The 22,843-nt window shown below is 35.6% G+C and overlaps 2 protein-coding genes across 2 annotated transcripts in view; one reads left to right on the top strand and one right to left on the bottom strand.

Annotated features, from left to right (window-relative positions):
• The window catches only part of Mys45A (SDA1 domain containing protein Mys45A), a 143,658-nt gene extending 126,401 nt beyond the window's left edge, over positions 1–17,257 (bottom strand). Inside the window, exons 1-2 of the mRNA XM_089105436.1 lie at positions 17,104–17,257; positions 1,748–1,852 (exon numbers count right to left, since the gene is read on the bottom strand). Coding sequence (XP_088961562.1) covers positions 1,748–1,852; positions 17,104–17,190 — 192 coding nt within the window. The 5' untranslated portion in view covers positions 17,191–17,257. The remainder of the gene's footprint in view (positions 1–1,747; positions 1,853–17,103) is intronic.
• A 2,215-nt stretch (positions 17,258–19,472) lies between these two features.
• LOC148940690 (uncharacterized) lies at positions 19,473–20,564 on the top strand. Its single transcript, XM_089105043.1, has one exon. It carries the CDS (start codon positions 19,473–19,475, stop codon positions 20,562–20,564), a length of 1,092 nt encoding a protein of 363 aa, XP_088961169.1.
• The last annotated feature ends 2,279 nt before the right edge of the window (positions 20,565–22,843 follow it).

Here is a 22,843-nt window from a genome sequence, read left to right as displayed (position 1 = left end):
TTGAAAATAAAACAAAATTACAGTGAAATAAAATTTTGACTTGCTAAGTTTCTAGGAATTAGTATCATTGCATATTAAATATTCAGCTTATGTTCATTAGTTCTTTCCAGTCATCTTCATTATTATAGTGATTTCTTTTTTGTTTCTCGTCGTTGTTTGAAAAGCAAAAGCACACTGTTCAAGATACAAAAAGTTTTTAATAAAACGCAAATGACTCCAGAGGCTTTAGACTTTTATGGTTAGGGGAGGGGGAAATTAGCCACACTCTTGTTTGTAGTAATTTTTGTTCGTTTTAAGTTTAACTTGAATATTCAATTTGCTTTTTAATATTTTTTTATTGTTCTATATTTTTATTTGTTATTTTTATGTTTGCTATGATTGTTTATTTTAATTTCTGTTTTTTTTAGTCTCATTTATTCTTTAATATTAATTTCTAGTCGTTTTGAGTTTTAATTATTATAGGAATTTATTTATGCTGGTATTAAGTTTAATATGGCTCATTACTTTTCTTTGGGAAACTTATTTTTTAGTATTTTTTTTTATCTCATACCAAAGAAAATTTTGTATACTGTCTCATGAAAATCTGGAAACCAAATGCCTCTTATTATAATCATACTCAAGAAAAACTGCTACCCATTGTACAGCGTCACTTGATTGTTTTCAGGTCAGTGATTGGCCGTATGTTACGGATGCTCATCAATCATATAATGTAAGATTAACTGATTCACACCGAGTGCTTCACCCCACTAGAATATTATGACCTAAACACACTTTTTTCTTAGCCCCCCCCCCCCTAGAAAAATGATTGCATCCTCACAAATGAATCAATTCGGCGTGTACCTATACTTAAAATGAATCAAAGGATTTTTCCTAGGAGAATGAAAAGGGGAGGATCCCCAAAAGTGTATTTTAGTTCAGAATTTTTCAGTTTCTTTCTCTGAAGGGTAAAACTAGCACTTTACTGAAAACTAAACTTTTTTTATTTTTTTTAGGGAGTTAAAACCGTGTTGTAAAAGTTATTGATTTCATGGCCATAGAAAGACTATTGAGAGCTTGTGAATTATTCTTTCATTTTCTTCAGGCCAGAAACAGGTTCTATTATGGATCCCTATTTTTCTATTCGCCATTTTTTCCTTTTTTTTAGTTTCTATTCCTATTTTTGTTGCATCAATTTTGTGTTCCAGCAAAGTGGTAGTTTTTCAGAATTTTACAGATATATGGAAATACCACAAGCCGGTTTGTTTGAAACATTTCTTCAAAACATGCTGCACAAATCACGAAACGGTAATTTTTGTTTGTTTTAAGTTTCAACTTAGCTCTTAACTTCAATCAGAAAACTTTTTTTTATTTTTTATCAATTTTTATTGCTCCTTACATGAATATTTATAGTGCTATAAATTGTTTAATGGTGGTATGTATATAATTTTTTATATAAACTTGAAAATCTTTATCTAAAAACTCTTCAGCCTTTGGAACAGGCCTGAGTAAGGTGTAGAAAGAATAAAAACATTCAAAGGGACTAGGTAGTGCACAACAGATTTGTGGGTTTTTTTTTCAGTTAAAGAAGGTTTTCGAGCTAGAAAGATAGAAACCATGCGCAGCAAAAAATAAAAAACTTCGAATTACTTGATTAAGCTAGGTTGTTAGCAATAAGTTGATAGTAATAACCTGGTTATGCTGTCTTGCAAATATTTTTTTTGCATAAATGATTTTTAGAATGCTGAACCAGTGCTTAGACAATTCTTACCTGAGCCAAAAACATAATCAACTCATCAAAAGGCTGATTGTAGACACTTGGCTTAAGCACAAAGAGGTCTTTGAGTGACTTGTAATGTTTCAACTGTTGTAAGAACTAGAAGAAAAGACTATGTTATAGAATAGGTGATTGTGCTTATGTAAAGTACATAAGACAATCATAATGTCAACAATCATAGGTGTCCTCTGCAATAATTTTAAACAGGGATACAGGGAGGGTTTTTGAAAACTTTCATGCCAATTCTGGGGAAAATATTGTCTTCTTTTATAACTCCAGCTAGGGTCCAAGTTTGGGAACAGTATTATATGTCATGATCATCACAATCATATGTCATACTATTGTACAGCTTATGGGAATCCTGGCCCTGTCAGCTTGCAATGCTATCCAAGTTTGGGAACAGCATTATATGTCATGATCATTACAAAACAATATCATACTATTGAACAGCTTATGGAAATCCTGGCCCTGTCAGCTTGCAATGCTGTCCAAGTTTGGGAACATTATTGAATGTCATGATCATTACAAAACAATGTCATACTATTGTACAGCTTATTGAAATCCTGGCCATGTCAGTTTGCTATTGTTAATATCTCAAAAATCTATATAGTGTTAATTCAAAGTTGAAAAAAGTTTTTCCTAAGTTTTCAATTTTTGACCGCAGTTTAGCCTAATTTCAACCTAAAACTCTTTGCCACATAATTTACTATCAATTCATTCTTCTAGTATCCTCAAAAGAAAAGTTGATGAAGTACCTTTTAATAATCACATATGACTTTTTTGAGGATTTTTTTTCTACCTTCATCTACTGAATGTCCAATTTAGAAAGTATTGTACAAGTTTACTTTAACCCTAGTTTACATATGTCTACTTGCTCAGCAAGATTATTGAGCTTTTTGACAGAGCTGCTCTTTTTCAAACAAACTCCCATTTTATCTTATAAATAGCAATTGCATGCAATTTTTGTAGACTTGGTGCTTCTGGTTGCTCAGTGGAATGTAGTTTTGGCTTAAATTTACTACAGACAGAAAAGTAAAACGATCACTTTTTAAAAGCACATGTAATAGTTACTTCCAATCAGTATTTGATGAAATAACGAGGTAAAGAGGAGGGGGGGGATTTTGACCCTTAATGCAAACTGGTCCATTCAATTATGTTAGAGCTGATTATCTGTAAGTCTCAATATAATAGCGCTTTAATTGAATCAGCTGTTGGTCTCTGTTAACTCAGGCAGGTTAAAATCTTAAACAATAATCAGCTCTGGACTTTGGCATTTCTTTACATAATTTAGTATGTGTAAACAGGCTCTGCAAATTGGATCATTCAAGCTTAAACATAATTTTTATTCATCAACATTAACACAAGACTCATTTGGACTAATACTATTCAATTTTAGGCATACTTCTACAACAGCATCATTTTGATGTTGGAAACTATGAAGAGCATAGAAGAGAGATCAATGTTTTTTAAGATGGAACTTTTTGACATGAGTGAGCATTAAGCTTTCAAAACTCTAGGCTAAGCATAATAACTCATAGATAAATTTTCCATTGCTTTCTTGAGAAGGTATAAAAAATACATTGTTTTTAAATTTATGTTTACTCTATCAAAATAAATAGCTTGAGTGTGGAAATGTCATTAACAATAGTATTTTTAATGGAAGAACAACCAGCTGGTGCAGTTTCATTCTGTTATAAAAAGCAGCTTCTCTTGTTGGGTCAAGCCTAAATTACAGGAAAGTAACTTGACTACAGTTGCAATAAGATTGAGAATTACTTTTTGGACACTACTTTCCTTAACATTTAATCAAACCCATCAATCAGGCACAAGAAAAGGAATGGGATACAGAAATGTGGACTCCTCAGTATTAAAGCTGTCAATCACCTTTAAAATGCCATAATTTCCATTTCAAACCATTTTCTACTGTATAATTTAGCAAAAATGTTGATATACAACAATAGGCAACAAAACATGACTGCATAAGTAAAGAGCAATGAAAGAGCAAGGGTTCTAAAGTATAGAAAATACCAACTTTTTATATAGGTTTTCTTAATAGGGGGGGGGGTAATCCAGGGTATTAAGGTGAAACATTCAGAGAATATTGAAGTAAATCAAAATACATTGTGTGCACCTGGGTTGTCAAAAAGGAATATCTAGGGTATTTTGGGAACAACTAAGGGTATTAAGTTGAACCCTTAAGGGCGTGCTGAAATAAATCAAGACATTGTGTGCATTCAGACTGTCAAAGGGGCATATTTTTCAACATCCCAGGAGTAACTAAGGATATTGAATTGAAGCTGTCAGGGCATGTTGAAATAAATGAAAAGACAATCTATACATCCAGGTTGTCAAGGGGGAATATGAGCAACATCCCAGGAACAGTTAATCATATTAATCTGAAACGGAAGGTTGGGGGGGATATAAGTAAAACAAACAACACTACGTGCACCTGGGTTGACAGAAGAACATGTCTACTACAATATCTCAAGAAACCGCTAAGGATATAAATGCAAAACTTTAAGGGAATGTTAGGGGTATGTTTATGTTGAACTAAATCAAAAGATACTATGTGTTTTTAGGTTTTCTAAGGAGTACACTTATAATAACTTGGGAATGGCTAGTGGTATTAAGTTAAAACTTTCAGGGAATTTTGATTGAATCCTACTGAGCTGTCTATGATACTAAATCCTTCATTAACAAATATTCTTTTGAGCCCTGAAAGGTGATAGCTTGTTTATTTTCATTTGCCAGTAAAAAATAGTAGCCAAAAATTCTGAAATAACAGTCATAAATAATTAATTAGAATATATAGCCCATTATATATTTTCTTCTTCTATTTAATAGCAGGCGGGCTTTTCAGTAATACTATTTAGCCCTTTTCCTTTGCTTCACTCTGTGGGCTACAGAGCTACTGGCTTGATTGCCTCTTATTTATTAGATATTTTCAGATATCTTTCAGTAGATCTTTCGACTCTAGGAGTTCAAATATAAGATGATAGATGTCGATTTCTATGCTCTGTGTGCAGGTATAGTTGGCTAGGCTCTTGGGTGATAGTGAGATTTTGTGGTGTTTGAAGCATTTTAACAGTTTACAAAGCAAGGTGTTGTGCAGACGTCAGCATATTACATTCAAATAGGCAATGGTCAATTGTTTCATTATTCATATTACAATGCCTGCAAAGAGGGGACAGGGAAACTGAACCACTTGAATTAGGAAACTTATACAAGAATGCAAGAAAATTTAGTCCATTTGTTCCATAAAGAATTCTATCATATATTTTAGAAAAATACTGAATGGAAAAAGCGCAAAAGATAGGATTATTCTTACTAAAATTAATATCTGATGGTCTCCGTCGGCATACATATGTATTGAGAATTGATTTCCCACTTGACTGGTTAATATTTATAGCATTTTTTGCTATTTCATCAACCTGATGATTACTACTTATACCAGAGTGGCTAGGAATATAATGAAAATAGGTTCTTATGCCACTTGAAGCAAGATTATCTATAATACTAGGAAAATGCTAAGTGTCAATGTCCAACTTATACTGAGGAGCTGAGGCCAGCAACTCAAGGCTTGATAAACAGTCGGAATATACTATAATATTATCTGAATTAGCAATCAAAGGTTGGTTTTTCATATGGTATTCTAGTGCCATGATTATGGTATTTAACTATGCAGACATTATAGATACTGAATTATAATCTGTCGCCCATTGCGATTTCTAGGTGAGAAACGAAAGCACTACTTGCCACGTACTCATTCTTTTTTCGCACATCAACGAATATTTGGAAGGGATTTTCAGAAGCAGATGTATTAAGTTCAGCAATTTTTTTCTGGAAAAAAGCAATGGGGGTTAAATCTTTATTCCACTTTGAGAAATCAGTATTTATTATGGGAATTGACCAATTCCATGGAGGGGATTGGGGGAAAGTAGGTGCAATAGACTTTTCCAGTACAGGGAACTTCTTCTCAATATTGGCAACACCTATATATACTCATCTGAATATATAATACTCATCTGCAATGCCTCTGTGTGATGTAGGGTGTGTGAGCTATTTGATTCAATTTTTGTAAGATGTTTTGTCAAGAGAAAGCTACGTCTCTCCCTTATTGTTGATAATCCACTCTCCATAAGCAGAAACTTGGTGCTTGTTGGTTTCCTAAGACCAAATATGAGACGTATTATATCATTTTGTATTGTTTCAATTTTTTGCATCTGGGTCTTTGCACATGCACCATAGACGATGAGCCCATAGTCAATATGGGGTCTTATATATGATTTATAAAACTAAAGTAAGGTGTTCTCCTTACATCCACAGAGTGTGGAAAGAAGTCTTTTTAGTAAATTTGTTTTTCTATAGCATTTTTGTATTGTGTTTGAAATGTGGAGGTGGAAATTAAGTTTTTGGTTGAGCACGAGACCTAGGTAATTAATATGATTATCTTCTGGAATAGTTGTTCCATTTAGAGTTAGTCTTGCATTAACATGATTTCGCCTTTGGTGAAACTGGATTATTTTTGACTTGGTAGGTGCAATGGGTAAATCTGAATGTTGAGAGAATTTTTCAAATTGGAAAAGTGACTTTTACAGCTTTGACTGTGATATCTCAAAGGTGTTGCCAGATGACCATAGTACCAGATCGTCAGTATATTGTAGATTCGTGTGGGGGAGGTTCATGTCCCAGAGATATAGGGCAAAGAGGAGGCAGCTGAGGACTGCTCCCTCAGGAAGGCCTTTGGTTATTGTCTTTTGGGGTGAACAGGCTGAACCTACACAAACAATGAAACTTCGCAATTCTATGAAAGATACTAGCTTAGGGGGTAGTCCAAGGTTTGCAAGTTTGTTTAAAAGGATTTGGTGGTTCACATTGTCATATGCCCCTTCAAAATCTAGGAAAGCTGCAACTAGGACATTATTTTTTTAGAATGATTCATTTATTGCACTTGTTAGCAATATGAAAGCATCTGTTGAGGAGTGGTGTTTCCTGAAACCAGTTTGAGTGTGAGGGATCATATTATTTTTTTCAACAAACCACAGGAGTTGGTAATATATCATGTCCTCCATTATTTTTCCCATCACAGGAGTACTCGTTATGGGCCTATAAGACTCAGGTATTTTGGGTTTTATTTTTCTTTAGAATTGGTAGGAAGGACGAACATTTCCATTTATTGGGGAAAATAGAAGATGCCAAAGCCTGATTATAACAGTTTAGAAGTTCCTGTTTGTATGAAGGGGTGAGATTCTTTATCCATGTAGGGTGTATATTGTCATAGCTGCCGCTAGTCTTGGTCCTAATATGATGTATTGCATTATTCATTTCCTGGATTAAAAATGGGCTGGTTATATACTCGGATCCTGGGCGTGGTTGGTAATTTGGGTTCATAGGGATTGGGGATATTTTGCTGCAATTATTTGATGTTAGCTTATTAACAAAAAGAGTGGCAAATAGCTTAACGTTTTCATTATAATTGTCATAATGGGTAATATTATGTAAAGCTCATACAGGAGGGGGTTGGGGGAAATCTATTTCCCAAAGATGTGACTTATAACTTTATGTATAATTGGATCATGTGTTCCTGAGGAGAGATTATTTGCAAAATTGTTCCAGTAGCTATATTTGGCATTTATTAGTCCCTTTTGGATTAGATTCTGCTTGTAATTTTTTTAAATATGTAGTAGGTGATGGTTTTTTTATGAATGTTCTCCTAGCTGCCTTTTTTGTTCTCCATTTATTTTGACACTCATTTGTCCACCATGCTTTGGGAATGTGTTTAGGGAAGGTTTTCTTGGGTTTTGTCCTTGGGATAGCATGATTAGCTGTAGGCCTATTTATTAGTAAAGATGCCAAAACTTTAGCATGTGTGTCAACTGTTGTGTTTCAAATGCATGAATTTTGGGTGAAAATTGTAACTTCATCATATAGCTTATTTTGGAACATAGCCCAATTTGCTTTAGTGTTGGCATATCTGGAGGTATGTGATAAGGTTTCAGCAGTTTCATTTAGGGAGCAAACGATAGCAAAGTGGTCAGTACATAGACTATCAATTTTATTTATATAAATTTTATTCAAAATATTTAATGACACAATTTGTAGGTCAATTGTAGAGAAGCTGCCACTTTTGGGGTTGAAATATGTATTCAGGTTTGGTGGGGTAGCAACAGCTAATTCAATATTATTTGAAGTCATACGCTCAATGAACTTACCAGCTTTGTTTGCTGGTTTATTCCCCCACAAGAGGCTGTGGGCATTGGAGTCTCCACAAATAATGATATTTTTTAACATATTAGAATTATTTATATAGAGAAATCTAGTTGAAGAAATCCATGGCATCTGTAGTTTGGCCATTAGGGTTATAAAAGCTTATTACGTAAGCTTTTTTATTATTCTGTCAAGCACTGCTACCGATTATATTAACATCAGTTACAGAATCAGAAAAGCTGATATCACAGAATTGTATTTTATTATTAATTAACATAGCTACTCCACCTCCTTTTCTCTCTAATTATCTATCCTTTCTCTGGATAGTATATCCCAGACTCTTAATTTGTTGATTTTGGGTTAAATGAGTTTCCTCGAGGCAAGTAATATTGATGGATTTATAATTCATAAAAGATATTATTTTATTCAGCTCATTTTATGTGAGTGATCTTACGTTCCACTGGAGTATTGATGCGTGTTGTGTTGTTGTCTTATTTTTCATATGACTGTGTATCAATGTTCAGCTTTGTTAATAGTAAATCAAGGTCTTTTTTTGCTTGAATGAGCATATCATCAGGGATGTATTGCCAATTCTGCAATGATTTTTGTTTTCTGTAGTTGATGTATATTCATGGCCTTGACTGCATTACAGTTTAGAATGAATAAGCATATATTTGGGGATTGCATGTTTAGTTGTGCATCCTGTTTGTTAGTTAAGGGATTAATTCCTGGTAGTGTTTCTGGTTTGTTTCTTCTTGGGAGGGGGGGCAGGCTGACCTCATCTCACTGGACAAGGAGGCTTGATGACTTGGGAATCCTTTCTGATAGGGATCTGAGCTAGGGGGCTTAGAGGATGGTGTTTTATAAGGGGTACTTGATGCATTGGGGGCGTTTGACTTGGGGGTTTTGGTTGGTTTCATTATGGTTTTTTTTTGTATTGTTGGGCAGCATTTGCTTCCATTGCTGCAAAGGGGTATGGAATGGCCTTCTCTGTTGCTATTTGGAGCGTTAGTGCTCTTTTCTTATATGCAGGGCATAGTGATTTATTGGTAGATTCATGTGGGCCTTTGCAATTGATACATGTAGGCTGAGTGTAGTTGCAAGTTGTCAATTCTTTAGGATGGAATGCTTTACAATTACTCCACGCTAGGAGAATTTCCTTTCATTTGTTTGTTGTGTGTCCCAGTTCGGGACACTTCTGACACTAGATAGGCTTTGTTTGTATTCCTTATGCGGTTTCATTTGCCCAAATAGGAATAACTTTTCTGGGATATTAATTTTTTCCTTCAGTGTAAATAAGACGGATCTACTTGTTTTAAGGCCATTAGAGTTAGATTTACCAAGTTGGGTAACATCTTCAACTGGGATTGTGTTGCCAGCCCTATCTGAGAAGCCCTTCTTTTAACTCCTGAATGGGTATTTTGTGGGGGAACATTATAAACTACTATTTTTGTTGGGGATTGTTTTGGGCTCCATTTAGATGCATTAATTGGGGTATTCAGAAGGGATTTTAGATTAATTATTGTGTCTGCTGATTTCTGATCTTGGACAGCTAATAGCAGAGATCCATCATGGTGAATATTAAGAGAGAACATTGATTTTAGCAATTTGAAAATTGCAACTCTTATTGCAGTAATCTTTTTTATTTCTAAGGGGGTATTAGGAGAAATTTCAAGGTAAATTCTTATGTTTTGATAGGGAGAATCCTGGGTGGGGAGGCTAGTAGTACTTCTGATATGGGAGATAGTTTCTCTTTTTTTTGACTTTCTAGAAAGATCTCCTTGAAACGCATTATCATGATCTATAGTAACGTTAGCCCCTATTCTTACCAGTGTTCTATTGTCAAAATTAAAGCTATCATGTGAGATTTGATATAATGAGCTTGTCCAGCCAAGATGGGTATGAGTTTCACTGGTATTTGGGGTGGGATCAGGGGGGACTTTTTTTTTAGGACTTCTAAGCATTGCCTATTGGAATAAGCTTTAAACTAAAACAAGAAAGGATATTACAATGATAACAGACTGTCTGCACTCTACTGTGGGGAAAACTTCACCATCCACAAAAGAAACACCACAGTATGGCCCTGAGGAGGATTTTGAGCACGATTGGTTTAGTACAACTACTGATAAATCGAGATAATAATTCACAAGAAATTTATTTTAAATTTCTTAAAATGTTGCTGGGAGTCAATAAACTCTGAATGATCTCTCTCAGTTCTGACTTAATCTTTTTCAGACTTAATCTTACAATAGAGAGACTGTTTCTTCTTTATTATTTTACAGCAAAAAATAATTAATCAGCAAGAAAAAAATACTTGAATTCTAACAATATTCTAAAATAGCAAGGGGGCAGGAAAAGTGAAGTAATGCTCCTTTAGGAGCTAGATAAGGATGTATTTATGATTAAAAAAAAATATTTTTGGTGAATATAATTTTTTTTTTTTCACCTTAGTTAGCTAGGTAGAATTTGAACACTCTGCCAAGGCTGCATTCCAAAGCAAGAACAGAGTGGCAGGACTGGTAGGAACAGATGCTGCAACACAATCAATATTACCTGCATTTGCAAGCTTATGGAGACTGCTTTGATAATCTTGATGAATATGTTGACATCTACTATCCAAGTATTTTAAGTGTCTTTCAAATTCTTTTGGCTTTTCAAAGTGGTTGATTGAAGCTTCAGGTTGAAGAATGTAAAAACACGTAAATAGATGAACATTAGTGTTAGTTTTCTAACCAATCCCACAAGCTAAGATATTATCATCACCTACTAGTTGGATTCTGGAAGATTTTGAGCTACAAAACTCAAGAAATTTGATTTCTGTATCTTTCAGGCTCAAAACATCCTTGTCATGTCAAAATACTATTATCTGATTATTTATAGAACTCTGCTCAATAGTGTTGTTCTGGCAGATTCATTTGTCCTCTAGGCTCACCATTGTAATCTAAACTTCTCTACTCACGAAGTCTATGTTAAGCCCTAGATGCTCAAGACTTTTGAGCTGGTTTTCCATATCAGCTAATTTTGTTTTAACAATTTTTTCTAATCCAGAGATTTTAGATATCATTCTTTATACTTTCAATAGCTTCATCATTAAAGACTGACCAGGGAAGACTGCAGAGATAGATTCCAAAACTTTGTTGCTAATTCTCAGTTCCATGTGTTTTTCAATGCATGTGAACAAAAGATAAGACTTTCCTTTTAATGCATTCAGGTGGTTTGTGATTACCATAATTTGCTCATCTGTACTGAACTTAACTTAATGTCACAGAACTTAATTTTGCAGTCCAAGTATGTTTTGTAAGGAGGTACTAATCCTCTTTTCTCTCTACCAGCCATCTGTGACAACAATTGCTATACTGTGGATTAGTCATTTTGCAAAGTGACTGAATTCCCCAAATGGGCAAAAGGGGCCACTGAATTCACCAAGAAATTATGTAGCATAAAAGCAGCAGGATTTATATCACTAGTAGTGCAGGGTCTGATGTGGAAGTGAGAAATAAAAATAGAAGAAGAGTGGACAGCTTTGTTCCATTGAATAATGGTAAGCACAGAAGTAACAAGGATTATCAATCTTTTTTATCTTTTCATCAAGTGTGATCAAAGCTGGTTGTGTCAAGGTTCAGATTATCTACACGCCATACATGTTGTTGACAATGTCCAAGGCTGTAAGCTCTTTAAACTCTCTAGGTAAACTCAAACAGGCATGTAAAAAAAAACCCACTGAAATAAAATAGACCTTTCCCATGTAACAGTCTAAGGTTAACATGATAATCTGATTAACAATAATCTGTTGAATATTAAAAGTTAAGAATCTTATTGTTCTCTCCTAGTTTTGTATATGCTGCTACTACTGCTAACACAGCCATGCATGCTCCTCCCCCACCCATATCTGATCAAAGCCTCCCAAGAAGTTCTGATTTCCCTTAAATATGTCCTTACAGCATCCTCTGACCCCATTCATATATGACTTGCTTTTTGTTTGGTCAACTAAGAATAATTTTTGGCAACCTTTCATCTTTTATCTACAGAATGTGTCCTAGCAAACTCAACCTTTCTCTCACTTTCTGTTCATTTGATTAATCTGCTTATTACCCAACATCACCTCTTCATCTTTAATTATTCCAGTCTTAGTAACTTAGCATTGATAACATTAATTTTTATACCTATCATTATATCCAAAACTCTAAAACCTCCAAAAATTCCTTCTTTTTGCTAAAACTTTCATCTAGGATGCTCAAATTATCAGAGCAATCTAACTCTAAGAGACTTTAGCCCCCCCCTCCCCAATTGATTCTGTGCTCTCCCATAGCCTTTGCTGTGTTCATTAGGACAAATTCCATTAGAATGATTCATATAAATTGGGATAGAATACAAATTTTCTTAACCCTAGATTCAATAGAAAACCAGCTACTAACCTCATTTCCCACCTTAACTCCTAGCACTTTATTTATTCTTGTACATTCAAGCTAAAACAACCAGAGATTACTGTCAAAGAATACATGAATAGAAATTGATTGATTCTTTGGCAGAGAGGAGAGATTTGGGAATTGTTGTTGATGAGGAACTAAAACTTAAAAAGCGTCCTCAAACAGCAGTTCCCAAAGCATCCCAGACCCTTGGCATAATCAAGCATACCGTATATTGCAGATCATCAAAAGTTATGACCAAACTGTACAAGGGTCTTGCGTAACCATTGTTAGAATATGGGATGTTTCTTGCAACACCCCTGAACAAGGGTAATCAGCAGAAAATAGAATATATCTAAAGATGGGCAACAAAAGCTGTTGATGGTTGCAAGAGTCTTGACTTGACTATCCATCTTGATTGAATAAACTGAAGCTTCCAACACTTGTGTACAGGCATCAAAGAGATGTCATAATGACTTATAAGCTTTTGAATACTGACTCCTCCTGTCAAAAGCCATTTCATTTTGATGAATTTTCCAGGACAAGGGGGCATAGTAAGAGGCTTTCCTGGAAGAGGGTAGATACCAGAGTCCACAACCACTACTTCTCCAATAGAGTGATTACACAATTGGAATGATTGGAACAATCTTCCTGATATTGCTCCCTCTGTTGATGCCTTTAAGATTGCTGTCAACAAGAGTTGGTCCATTAGGCCATGGAAGACAGAGTGGGATACAGTTGAGTCAATTGCTCCTGATCATAACTAGCCAGCAACTCTACATGTTTTTTCCTTATTTTGCTGGACAATACAATTTAAGGTAAATTAAATAAACAATTATTGCAAACATAAAAATACAGGCACTAATATAAATAAATAAATAATTTGTAAATAAGTAAAAATTAAATTGAATATTCAAATAAAATTTAAAACAAACAAAGTCATTACAAGCAGGAATTTGGCTACTGCCACCTTCCCCCTCCCCTAACTGTAGAAGTCTAAAGCCTATTGTATCATTTACATTTTATTGAAAACTATGTGTCTTAAACAGTCATCAGAAATAACTAATACAAGTAATCAAGTAAAGACAGTGGACAGTGGACACTGCTTATTTTCAGCAATTAATAGTATTAATTGCTGAAAACTTTAGATTTTATTTCGTTGAATTTTTTATTTTTCAATGTTGTAACTATAAAAGAAAATGAGTAAAAAGAAAAGTAGTATAATTTGTTTTCAGTAAAGCACAAATGACACAATAGGCTCTAGGTTTTTATGGTTAGGGGAATTTATGCTCTAAACTCTAGTGATTAAACTAGAATTACTGGAAAATACTAAAATGAAATTCAAAATAACAGATTGCAAAAACCATGTATATCCACCTTCACTGACATCTGATTGCTGGTTTGTACCCTTAAGCAGTTCTTTCATTAAGAGTGAAAGAGAAGTTTCCAAATTGTCATAATGACACAGATGAATACAATTTACAGAAGCTAATTAATAAAAATAGTACTTATTTATTTATTTAAAAAAAAAAAAACAGAGTACACCATAGGCTTGTCTTGTTACTAATCAGCAGCAAACAAAAGAAAAACAATAAACAAAAGACAAGAACTGAACCCCTGGGTATTGATAGGTACCACAATTAACTAATAAACTCCTTAGGCCAAACAAATTAATTCATTTAACTCTTTTTAGGGGCACTGAGAAAAAAAACAACATAGGTTAAAAATGCCATAAATAGGCCTTTTATGGTTCTATATATTTTCTTTCATTAAGAGGTTCTAATCAAATCTGTGATTGTACTTCTCAAAACAACATGGTCAGGTAACATGTTCTATGATCTAATGTAGACCCCGGCGCCGATAGGGGGCTATCATTTTTAAATGATAATACCTAAATTTTTTTATTGAAAGCAGGGATGCCAAAAAGATAATTATTTTTTTCATTTAAAGTGGAGACAGAAGAAAATGATATCAAATTCCCTGTGACAGCCATTGAGATATTTTGATAGACCCAGGTCCCCCCATTAGGACTTCTTCATTGTCTTGGGTATTTTGCAATTTCTCATAGGCTCCTGGCCTTATTTGGCTTCTGTGTGTGCTCCCTTTTAATTAGATTCTTTGGATCTTATGGAATGCCATGGCAAATCTATCACTCAGTTTTCCAATAATTTCGACATTTTTGTTGTTGTCTTTGTACCCCTTTACTCATACCCTCAATTTTTTTTTCAAGGAACACTAAGCTGTTTAACGTTATTTTGCATGTTTGTTTGAACCATATAGTGACCTTGTTAATTATTCAGTAAATTATTTTTCTACCAAAAGCTGAGACGGTATCCTATCAAGGTGGTATACAGAGGGGAGATGTATTATATTTAAATGATAATAGCTCAAAAGTTTGTTTATTGAAAGCAGGGATCCCAAAAAGTTCATTTTTTTTAATTTAAAGCAGAGACGGCATCCTATCAAGGTGGTATCCAGAGGGGGAGGGGGTATTGAGCTATAATATTTAAATGATAATACCTCGATTTTTTTTTTAAGCAGGGGTGCCAATAAGTTATTTTTTTTTTTTTATTTAAAGCCGAGACAGTATCCTATCAAGATGGTATCCATAAGGGGGGCATAGGGAGTTATTATATTTAAGTGATAGTACCTTGATTTTTTTTTATTGAAAGTAGGGATGCCGAAAAGTTGACAAAAATTAAAAAGATTTTTGTTAGTTATACTTGATACAGCACTTGCATGCTTTTATTGTCCAAAGGGAAACGGACATATGTATCCAATCTGGTTTTTTTTTCTTATTGATGACATGGGTTTACTCTGAAAACATTCATTCATATGTACCAGGCAGATTCACACTAAAACAAATTGGTGTGATGAAAGCAATATTGACATCCCCACCTAACATTGCACTCGAGTAACAATGGGGCCCTTTGTCTGGTGCCCAAGTTACATTAAAAGGCCAGGTCATAATAAAAGCTTTCAAATTGGGATGTTCAAGGAGGAGTCTTTGACAGTCTTATGACCTCATGGTACTAGATGTTGCAACATTCTTATGTATCTACAGTGGTTTAGAAAATTTGATCAGCCCACAAATGATTACCAAAAATATGCACAAATGTAACATTTGGAATATTATAACACTTTTTTCAAAGCTTTGAAGAAAAGCAAAAAAGTCTAAATACCCCTAACTATGCTTGAAAGCTATTTGAAAATGAAACTCTTTGGAGATTTCCATGGAAATGACCATAGCGGAAGCATTGAGCCTGGGTGGGGATCAAAGAGGAGTCAGAGTATTTTGACCACAGGTGACTTATTGTTGCAACTTTCTTAAATTTTGTAATTCCTGTGAGCACTTGGAAATTAAAGCTTAAACTCAATAACTGATACTAAGTGTCCTAACATTTTGCTTGGATTAAAAGTGACAAACTAGGATGAACATTTCAACATCTTCCTGGAGCTACTTCAGTCTGCATATTATTTCATTTAATTACACTTAAAACGGATGAGCTTTTCATTTTTACCTATGAAAATAGCTGGCACTTCATTTTTCTTCATAGCAAATAAACTATTAAGTGTTTTTGTGTCATTGTAATTGAAGAGTTCTCATGTGAAGTGTTCATCATGTATTTTTCAATTTGATAAATATACTCATTTTAGATGCAGTTTATAATTTGACTGATATTAGGTATTTATCAGTTTATAATTTGGAATGAATCCCCAAAAGAAATAATGAATAATATCTAAGCCTACAAATATTCAGCTTTAGCCTACATGAAATATATTATATAAAAGAGCCAAAAAAACTTTAAAATGTATTTTTTTTCAATTGTTATTAAAAAGAAATTTTTAGTACAAGAAGGATTCTTAAGAGTCAAAAAGAGCAAAAAAAAAAAAAAAACAAACAATATCGAAGTCGCCCATTTCAACTGTTTTAAAGGTGACAAAACAGATATAGGCAAAGGGCATTATGAAAAAATTAAGCTTCTAAGTTCAAAGTTATATTCAAAGTTTTTACTCAGATAACTGACAAATTTTGTGATATGGTATTTGAAGTTTTATATGCAGTAATACTCAATGAAAAAAACTTCTAATTTTGATAATTATTTATGTTAAGAATACATAACTAATACATACTTCAACTACTTGTATTATGCAAGGGTTCTGAAATACCACAGCCATTTTGTTTCTAGCCTACTAGATTTCTACTTCTCTTGATGAATAACAAAGAAGACCAGTTTCCAGCCAGTGACTTGTGAATTTTTGAACTCATGAATAGGCTCAAATCTGTTGTAAACGTAAGCTGTGATTTTGAGAAAGACTGATGAAAACATTTATGTTTGCAGTTAACATTGATTGTGCTGGCGGCTTGCTGCCAACATCTTACCAGCAGTGTGCTGCCGGTGTCTTACCAGCAGCACAGCGTGCTGTTTTTAGCCCCGCCACCGTCAGTCTTCTCTCATCAGCGCGGTGCTGGGGTCTAATCTAATGGACCAGTTTACTGAAAACTTTATATATAGGCTATATCCATTATATATATTTTTTTTATATATCCTAGATCTATATCAAGAACCATCCGGAGGATGATGGTACACTTTCACAAAAACGACAATTATATTTTTAATGAGCATAAAAGAAGGTAGGCCTATCTAGGCTAATGGCACTAGGCCTACTTTTATTACCATGATTCCTCCAAAAGTGGTCAACAACCAAATATTTACCCTGTATTAAATAACTTACTTCATCTCTATAAGAAGCAGGGTCTCTTTTTATCAAATTCTGTAACTGAGGCAAATTATTTGGCAACTGATTATTAATTCTTGACATGCTGCAACAATTTTGAAATGGCTAGACAGTGCCCTTTGACATTGTCACTTGCCAATATTTGGTGCGAGGGAAAATTGTCGCCGAAAAAGAGTGATTTTCGCTCAAAAAGAGCAAATTTTCTGAGTAAAAAATTTGGTTTGCGTGCTGCCCCTCCCACTTTTCTGATCACTGTTACTCTTTTAAAAATTACTACAGTTTATCCTATGGTCATTAGAAATTTAAAACGCTATCTTCAAAAAAAAATTTAAGTGCACTTTAATTAAAAGTTTCGAGGGCTCCCTACTTGCATGTACCTCTAATAAGAATGAGCAAGGCAATAAATATCAAGAATTTTACAGTTATTGCTCTACTAGAGACTTTTCATGTTTTAAAAGTTATTACTTAGAGACTTAACCGAACTACAGTCAAAACTATTGTTGACTTAACTGTAGTCAAGTGAACTACAGCAGTTCAGGGTTAAACGCAGTCCTTGGTTCCTAACAAGGATAATTTTGCACAACCTGGTACCTTTTGTTTGCTTTTTACCCTGTCTGGAACGTGATCTTGGTCTTACAAGATAATTTCTTCCGAATAATTAATTCAACAAAGTTGAATCAGGAATCAAATAAAAAAAGATATCGTAGGCGAACCATGGGCGCCCATAAGCTGAATTCCAGGGGGGGGCAAACTTCGTCTAATTGCTACTTTTAATGCTATATAATAGAAATCTCAGAGCAAAAATCTAAAAATAAGGCAGCATCATTCAGCCAGGGGGGGGGGGGCAAGAGCCCCCCCCCCCCCCATATGGGCGCCCATGAGGCGAACTGCTCCTAGTAAGCTAGACGTAAATAACGACGAAGGCTAAGGGCCACCCCTAGAAAAATGTAGATCTAAATAAAATAAGACTTAAAATAAAATACAATCTTTAAAACTAAAATCAATACTTCAACAAAACTGTTTTAGTTTTAGTGTTAAAGGTCGCATTTTGTTGTTAGTCTTATTATATAAATGTTTTATTTTAGGACGTATCTTTGATATAAAACCAAAATAATCATTTGAAGTTTGAGCAACTTTCGCTGTCTTGGAAATTCCTTATTGGTTTATCTGTTTTTGTTATTCTTCCTCAACAGTTCATTCTTCTTCTTTCCCTTTTTTTTCAAACGCCCTAACTCCCCCTGGAAGCGGCTTTGTATAGTAGGTTATACTGAATTTTTATCCCAAGATTGGATGTTTCTAAATTGATCACCCAATTTTTGTATTTCTGGGGACTGTTGTTATTAACTTAATTTTTGTTAACATAAATTTGGCGACTATCAAACAGCTCTTGTTAACTTACACTTCTGTTTCCATGAACTCAAAGAAATTTTTCAGAAATCATTATTAGTCAACAATGTTACAACGGAAGAAAGCCTTTAATATGCCATACATAACAACAATTTCTTATCTAGCCATAACCTGGCTGAAACAATTTGAATAATAAGCGAATGACAGCATTGACCATGAAGGATCTGATGTAAGCATACAGTGATGAATTTAGCAGGTTTGAGCGGTACTAACAGGAGATAAAGCCATCTTTTTCTCCTTATCTATTATACTATCAGCCTTGTTTCTCAGTTGCACTGTATCAGTGATCGCAAAATTGTGCTTATGGTTGATTATACCCGACAAAAATGCTGAATGGAAGTGCATTTTGTGCCCCTGTAAGTAATTACAGCCTGTCTCAAGCCTAGATAAAGGAGGAGAATTTTACGGTGGTTTAGCAATCTGCACCCGGAAAAAAAAAATCATTCTAAAAGAAACATCCATGAAAAATATAACCGAATTTCCATGCTCAACGACGAACCCTACATCGACCGAAGAGACAAGTATTTTGAATGCGAATATACCATTAAAAATCGGATCTTAGAGCGTTCGGGCGCTAGCATAGCTGTTTAAGATGGACCAGCTGGACAAGGAGATGACCCACTATAGGCTAGATATCATGGCCTTCTCAGAAGTGCAATGGCCGGGAAATGGAAAGCAACTGCTCAGCGGTGGAAACACTTTAATCTTCAGCGGCCATGAAACACGATCAGAAGCTGGAGTGACCGTTGTTATTTCAAAACCTGCGGCAAAATCACTCATTAGCTGGAAACTTGTGAGCAGACGCATTATGACTGCTTTATTCCATGGGAAACATGCCAAAATGACCCTGGTAGAGTGCTATGCATCCACTAACGAATGCACAGACGATCAGAAAGACGTTCTACAATGAACTGACATCTGTCCTTAAAGATGTACCTAGACATAGCATTCTGTGCGTCATGGGGGATTTCAATGCAAAGGTTGGCAACGACAGAGATTATTGTGTCGGCGTCCAGGGCAACTACGGTCTTGGAGAGCGAAAAGAAAATGAAGAGTTGCTAATTGAAATGGCTCAGTCCTTCAACTTGGTTGTTGGTGGCATTCTCTTTGCCCATAAAGATATACACAAGTACTCCTGGACTTCACCTAATGGACACAAGAAAAACCAGATTCATCCCTTTTTCATTGGTAAGAAGTGGCAGACGTTGTTATGTGATATACGGACATATAGAGACATTGATATCTTCTCTGACCATAGCCTGATGGCTGCAAATCAGAGTAAAGTTGTCAGAACCAAGAAAGGTGAACAACGGCTTTATGACTGCGAAAAACTGAGTGATTTCGAAATTCAGACACAGTTTGTGCTAAAACTGACCAACAGATTTAAAACCCTGGATCTGCTACGAGATGAAAGTCCAGGGACAGTTTGGATTGATATCAGAAAAACCTACAATGATGCTGCCTATGAAACGCTTGGTATGAAAAAGCCACCAAAGGATGAATGGATCCCCGTCGAATCGTGGGATCTGATCGAGAAGAGGGCTGACAAGAATAAATCTATTCTCAATACCCTTTCCCTTGATGGGAGCCACCCTCTTGAACTAGAGTATGCTATGCTTGATAAGGTTATAAAGAAGAGCGTACATGCTGATAAACGCCGTAGCCTTGAACAGAAAGCTCAGAAGGCTGAAGAAGCTGCTCGACGGGGAGAGTCTCGGTCAGTGTACCGCATCACCAATGAGATAGTTGGAAAACATCCAAAGACATATAGACCCATGAAAGATCAGTTTGGACGACTTCTTACTGACCCTGATAGAGTGAACGAAGCCTGGGCGACAAATTTCGAAAAACTGTTAAATAGACCCACTCCTGCTGATCCTCCAGATTTACCAGACACGCCATTTCTCAATCTAGCCGTCGATATCAAAGTACCCTCTGGTGGGGAGATACTAAAGGTGGCTAAGAAGCTGAAGTCTGGAAAGTCCCCTGGGGAAGACCGAATTGCGGCTGAAATGATTAAATGCCCAGTGTCTACATGCATAACTGTATAGACTACGTTTTTCTCTATAATTTGGAGAACCGAAGAACTCCTTAAGGATTTGACAAAAATACTCTAGTCAAAATATTCAAAAAAGGCGACGCTGCAAAGTACGAAAATTGGAGAGGTTCAGCCTTGTATCTATACCTAGGAAACTATTGGTGACTATACTCCTTAACAGAATCCAACCAGCGTTGAAGGAGCATCTCCAAGAGGAGCAGCATGGATTCCGGCCAAACCAATCATGCGCTGATCTTTTATTTACTCTTAGAATGTTGCTAGAAGAAGCGAATAAATGGCGCAATAAACTTTAATTGGTCTTTATAGACTTCGAGAAAGATAATTTCTTAAACCACATTGTCCTGACATCACATAAAGAAAGAAAAACAAGCAAAAATGGGTTTTTTTATAGGCCAAATTAAAGTACTGAAAAAAACAAAACAAAGCTAATATTTCGAGAGGACAAATGCCTCTCTTCTTCAGCGCGACACGAAATAATGTATCCAAAAACAAACGCGGAAAGTCAATGTGAAAAGAACCAAAAAGCCAAAGAAAAAAAAACCAAAAACTTAAAAGATGAATAAAGTTTTCGACTCAGTAGATCGCCAAACGCTTCGGAAGGTTCTCGAATACTACGGTATTCCTGATAACCTCATTCGAATTATTAAAGCGTTCTACAAAGACACAGAATGCTGCGTGAAAAGAAGTGACAGGAGTACCTGTTACTTTTGTTTTATAAAAGGGGTGAGACAAGGTTGTGTGCTATCACCACTGCTATTTATTCTTATCATCGATTATATTCTCCGAACCTGCGATGGACATAGGATCTAGTTGGATAATAAGGAACTCGGAGATGTTGATTTCGCTGACGATATCCGCCTCCTAGAGTCCTAAAAACAAAAGCTCCAGCATTACCTTAACCACGTCAAGGACGCTGCCGAACCTTTTGGCCTTAAGATGAATACAAAAAAAGAGAATGGCAAACACAGGATCTCCACTCGACCTACGATGCAATAACCAGACGATAGAGCAAGTCGTAGAGTTCAAGTACTTAGGAAGTGCCATCCATAATTCAGAATCGTCTCAGCAAGAAGTCAAGTTAAGAATCGGCCAGGCTAATGCATCTTTTAGAAAACTGTCTCGAATTTGGCGCAGCCAGAAGTACTCTCTCCGACTCAAGCTGAGGCTGTCCAACAGCAACGTCCTCTCAACGCTTTGCTATGGTTCTGAAACTTGGCACATAGATCAAGTACTTGAAAAGTAACTCCTCGCGTTCGAAAACATGTGCTTAAGGCTTATTCTAAATATCCACTGGTCCCAACTAGTAACAAACGCTACTATACGACAGAAGACATCTCCGCCACTGGTAACCAAAGTGATCAAATATAGGAAGTGGAGATACCTCGGTCATGTGATCCACATGCCCGAAACTGGACTACCGAAGGTCGTCCTTTAGTGGCAGCCACGTGGTACCAGAAGAAGAGGACGCCTCAAAAATACTTTACGACGCAGCTATGTAGCTCTGTAGCCCACAGAGTGAAGCAAAAGGAAAAGGGCTAAATAGTAAAAAATGAAAAACCCGCCCGTGTGAAATAGAACAAGAAGAAGCTACCGGGCCGACATCGCAAACCTCAATACCTCAATCCAGTCTGAATGGGAAGATGTCTGGGCGGCCGCAGCGATGAGAGATGACTGTCGACTCTTCTTGGATGCCCTAAGCGCCATTGGAGTTACAGGAGTGTCTAAGGTCTAAGGTAAGGGCCCCATACAAGCCACTCTCTTAGGATTGTATTTCAGGGGGCATTCCTTTTAGAAAGATCAGAGGGAAGTTCGTCACAAAACCTCCGAGACAGGTAAATTGTATGGAATATATAGGAGAAGACGTGCAAATCCTGATATTTTGGACATAGGGCCAAAGACACTACCCCTTGTAAGTGGCTGGCCACAGTCGTTGGAAAATTGACAAGGGACAAATTGGATTAACTATTTTAGCTAATCTAGCGTTTAAAGTAAACTGACACTGATATCCATTGGTGGAGATCCCAGTACTGATATGAAAAAAATTTATTTTAAACAGTCAATTTTTTTCTGAATATAGATTTTTCGCGCTTTTGAAGGGAAGGGAACATATAGAAGTTTAATAATAAATTCAATTATGACTTTCAAAATAGGGAGCAAAAATACATTAGTTTGGAAAGAGATAAATTAAATTTTGCATGGGGGTGTGATAGGAGGGTGGATTAGGCTCGATGTGACCTTTGTGAGGGAAGCGCTACATTATGGTTATCGTTA

The sequence above is a fragment of the Artemia sp. Qi Xiang Cuo genome, chromosome 19 (genome assembly GCF_049724085.1).
Source record: "Artemia sp. Qi Xiang Cuo chromosome 19, ASM4972408v1, whole genome shotgun sequence".
NCBI lineage: Eukaryota > Metazoa > Arthropoda > Branchiopoda > Anostraca > Artemiidae > Artemia > Artemia sp. Qi Xiang Cuo.
Note: the sequence above shows the minus strand (reverse complement) of the source record. Positions and strands in the feature narration are given on the sequence as shown.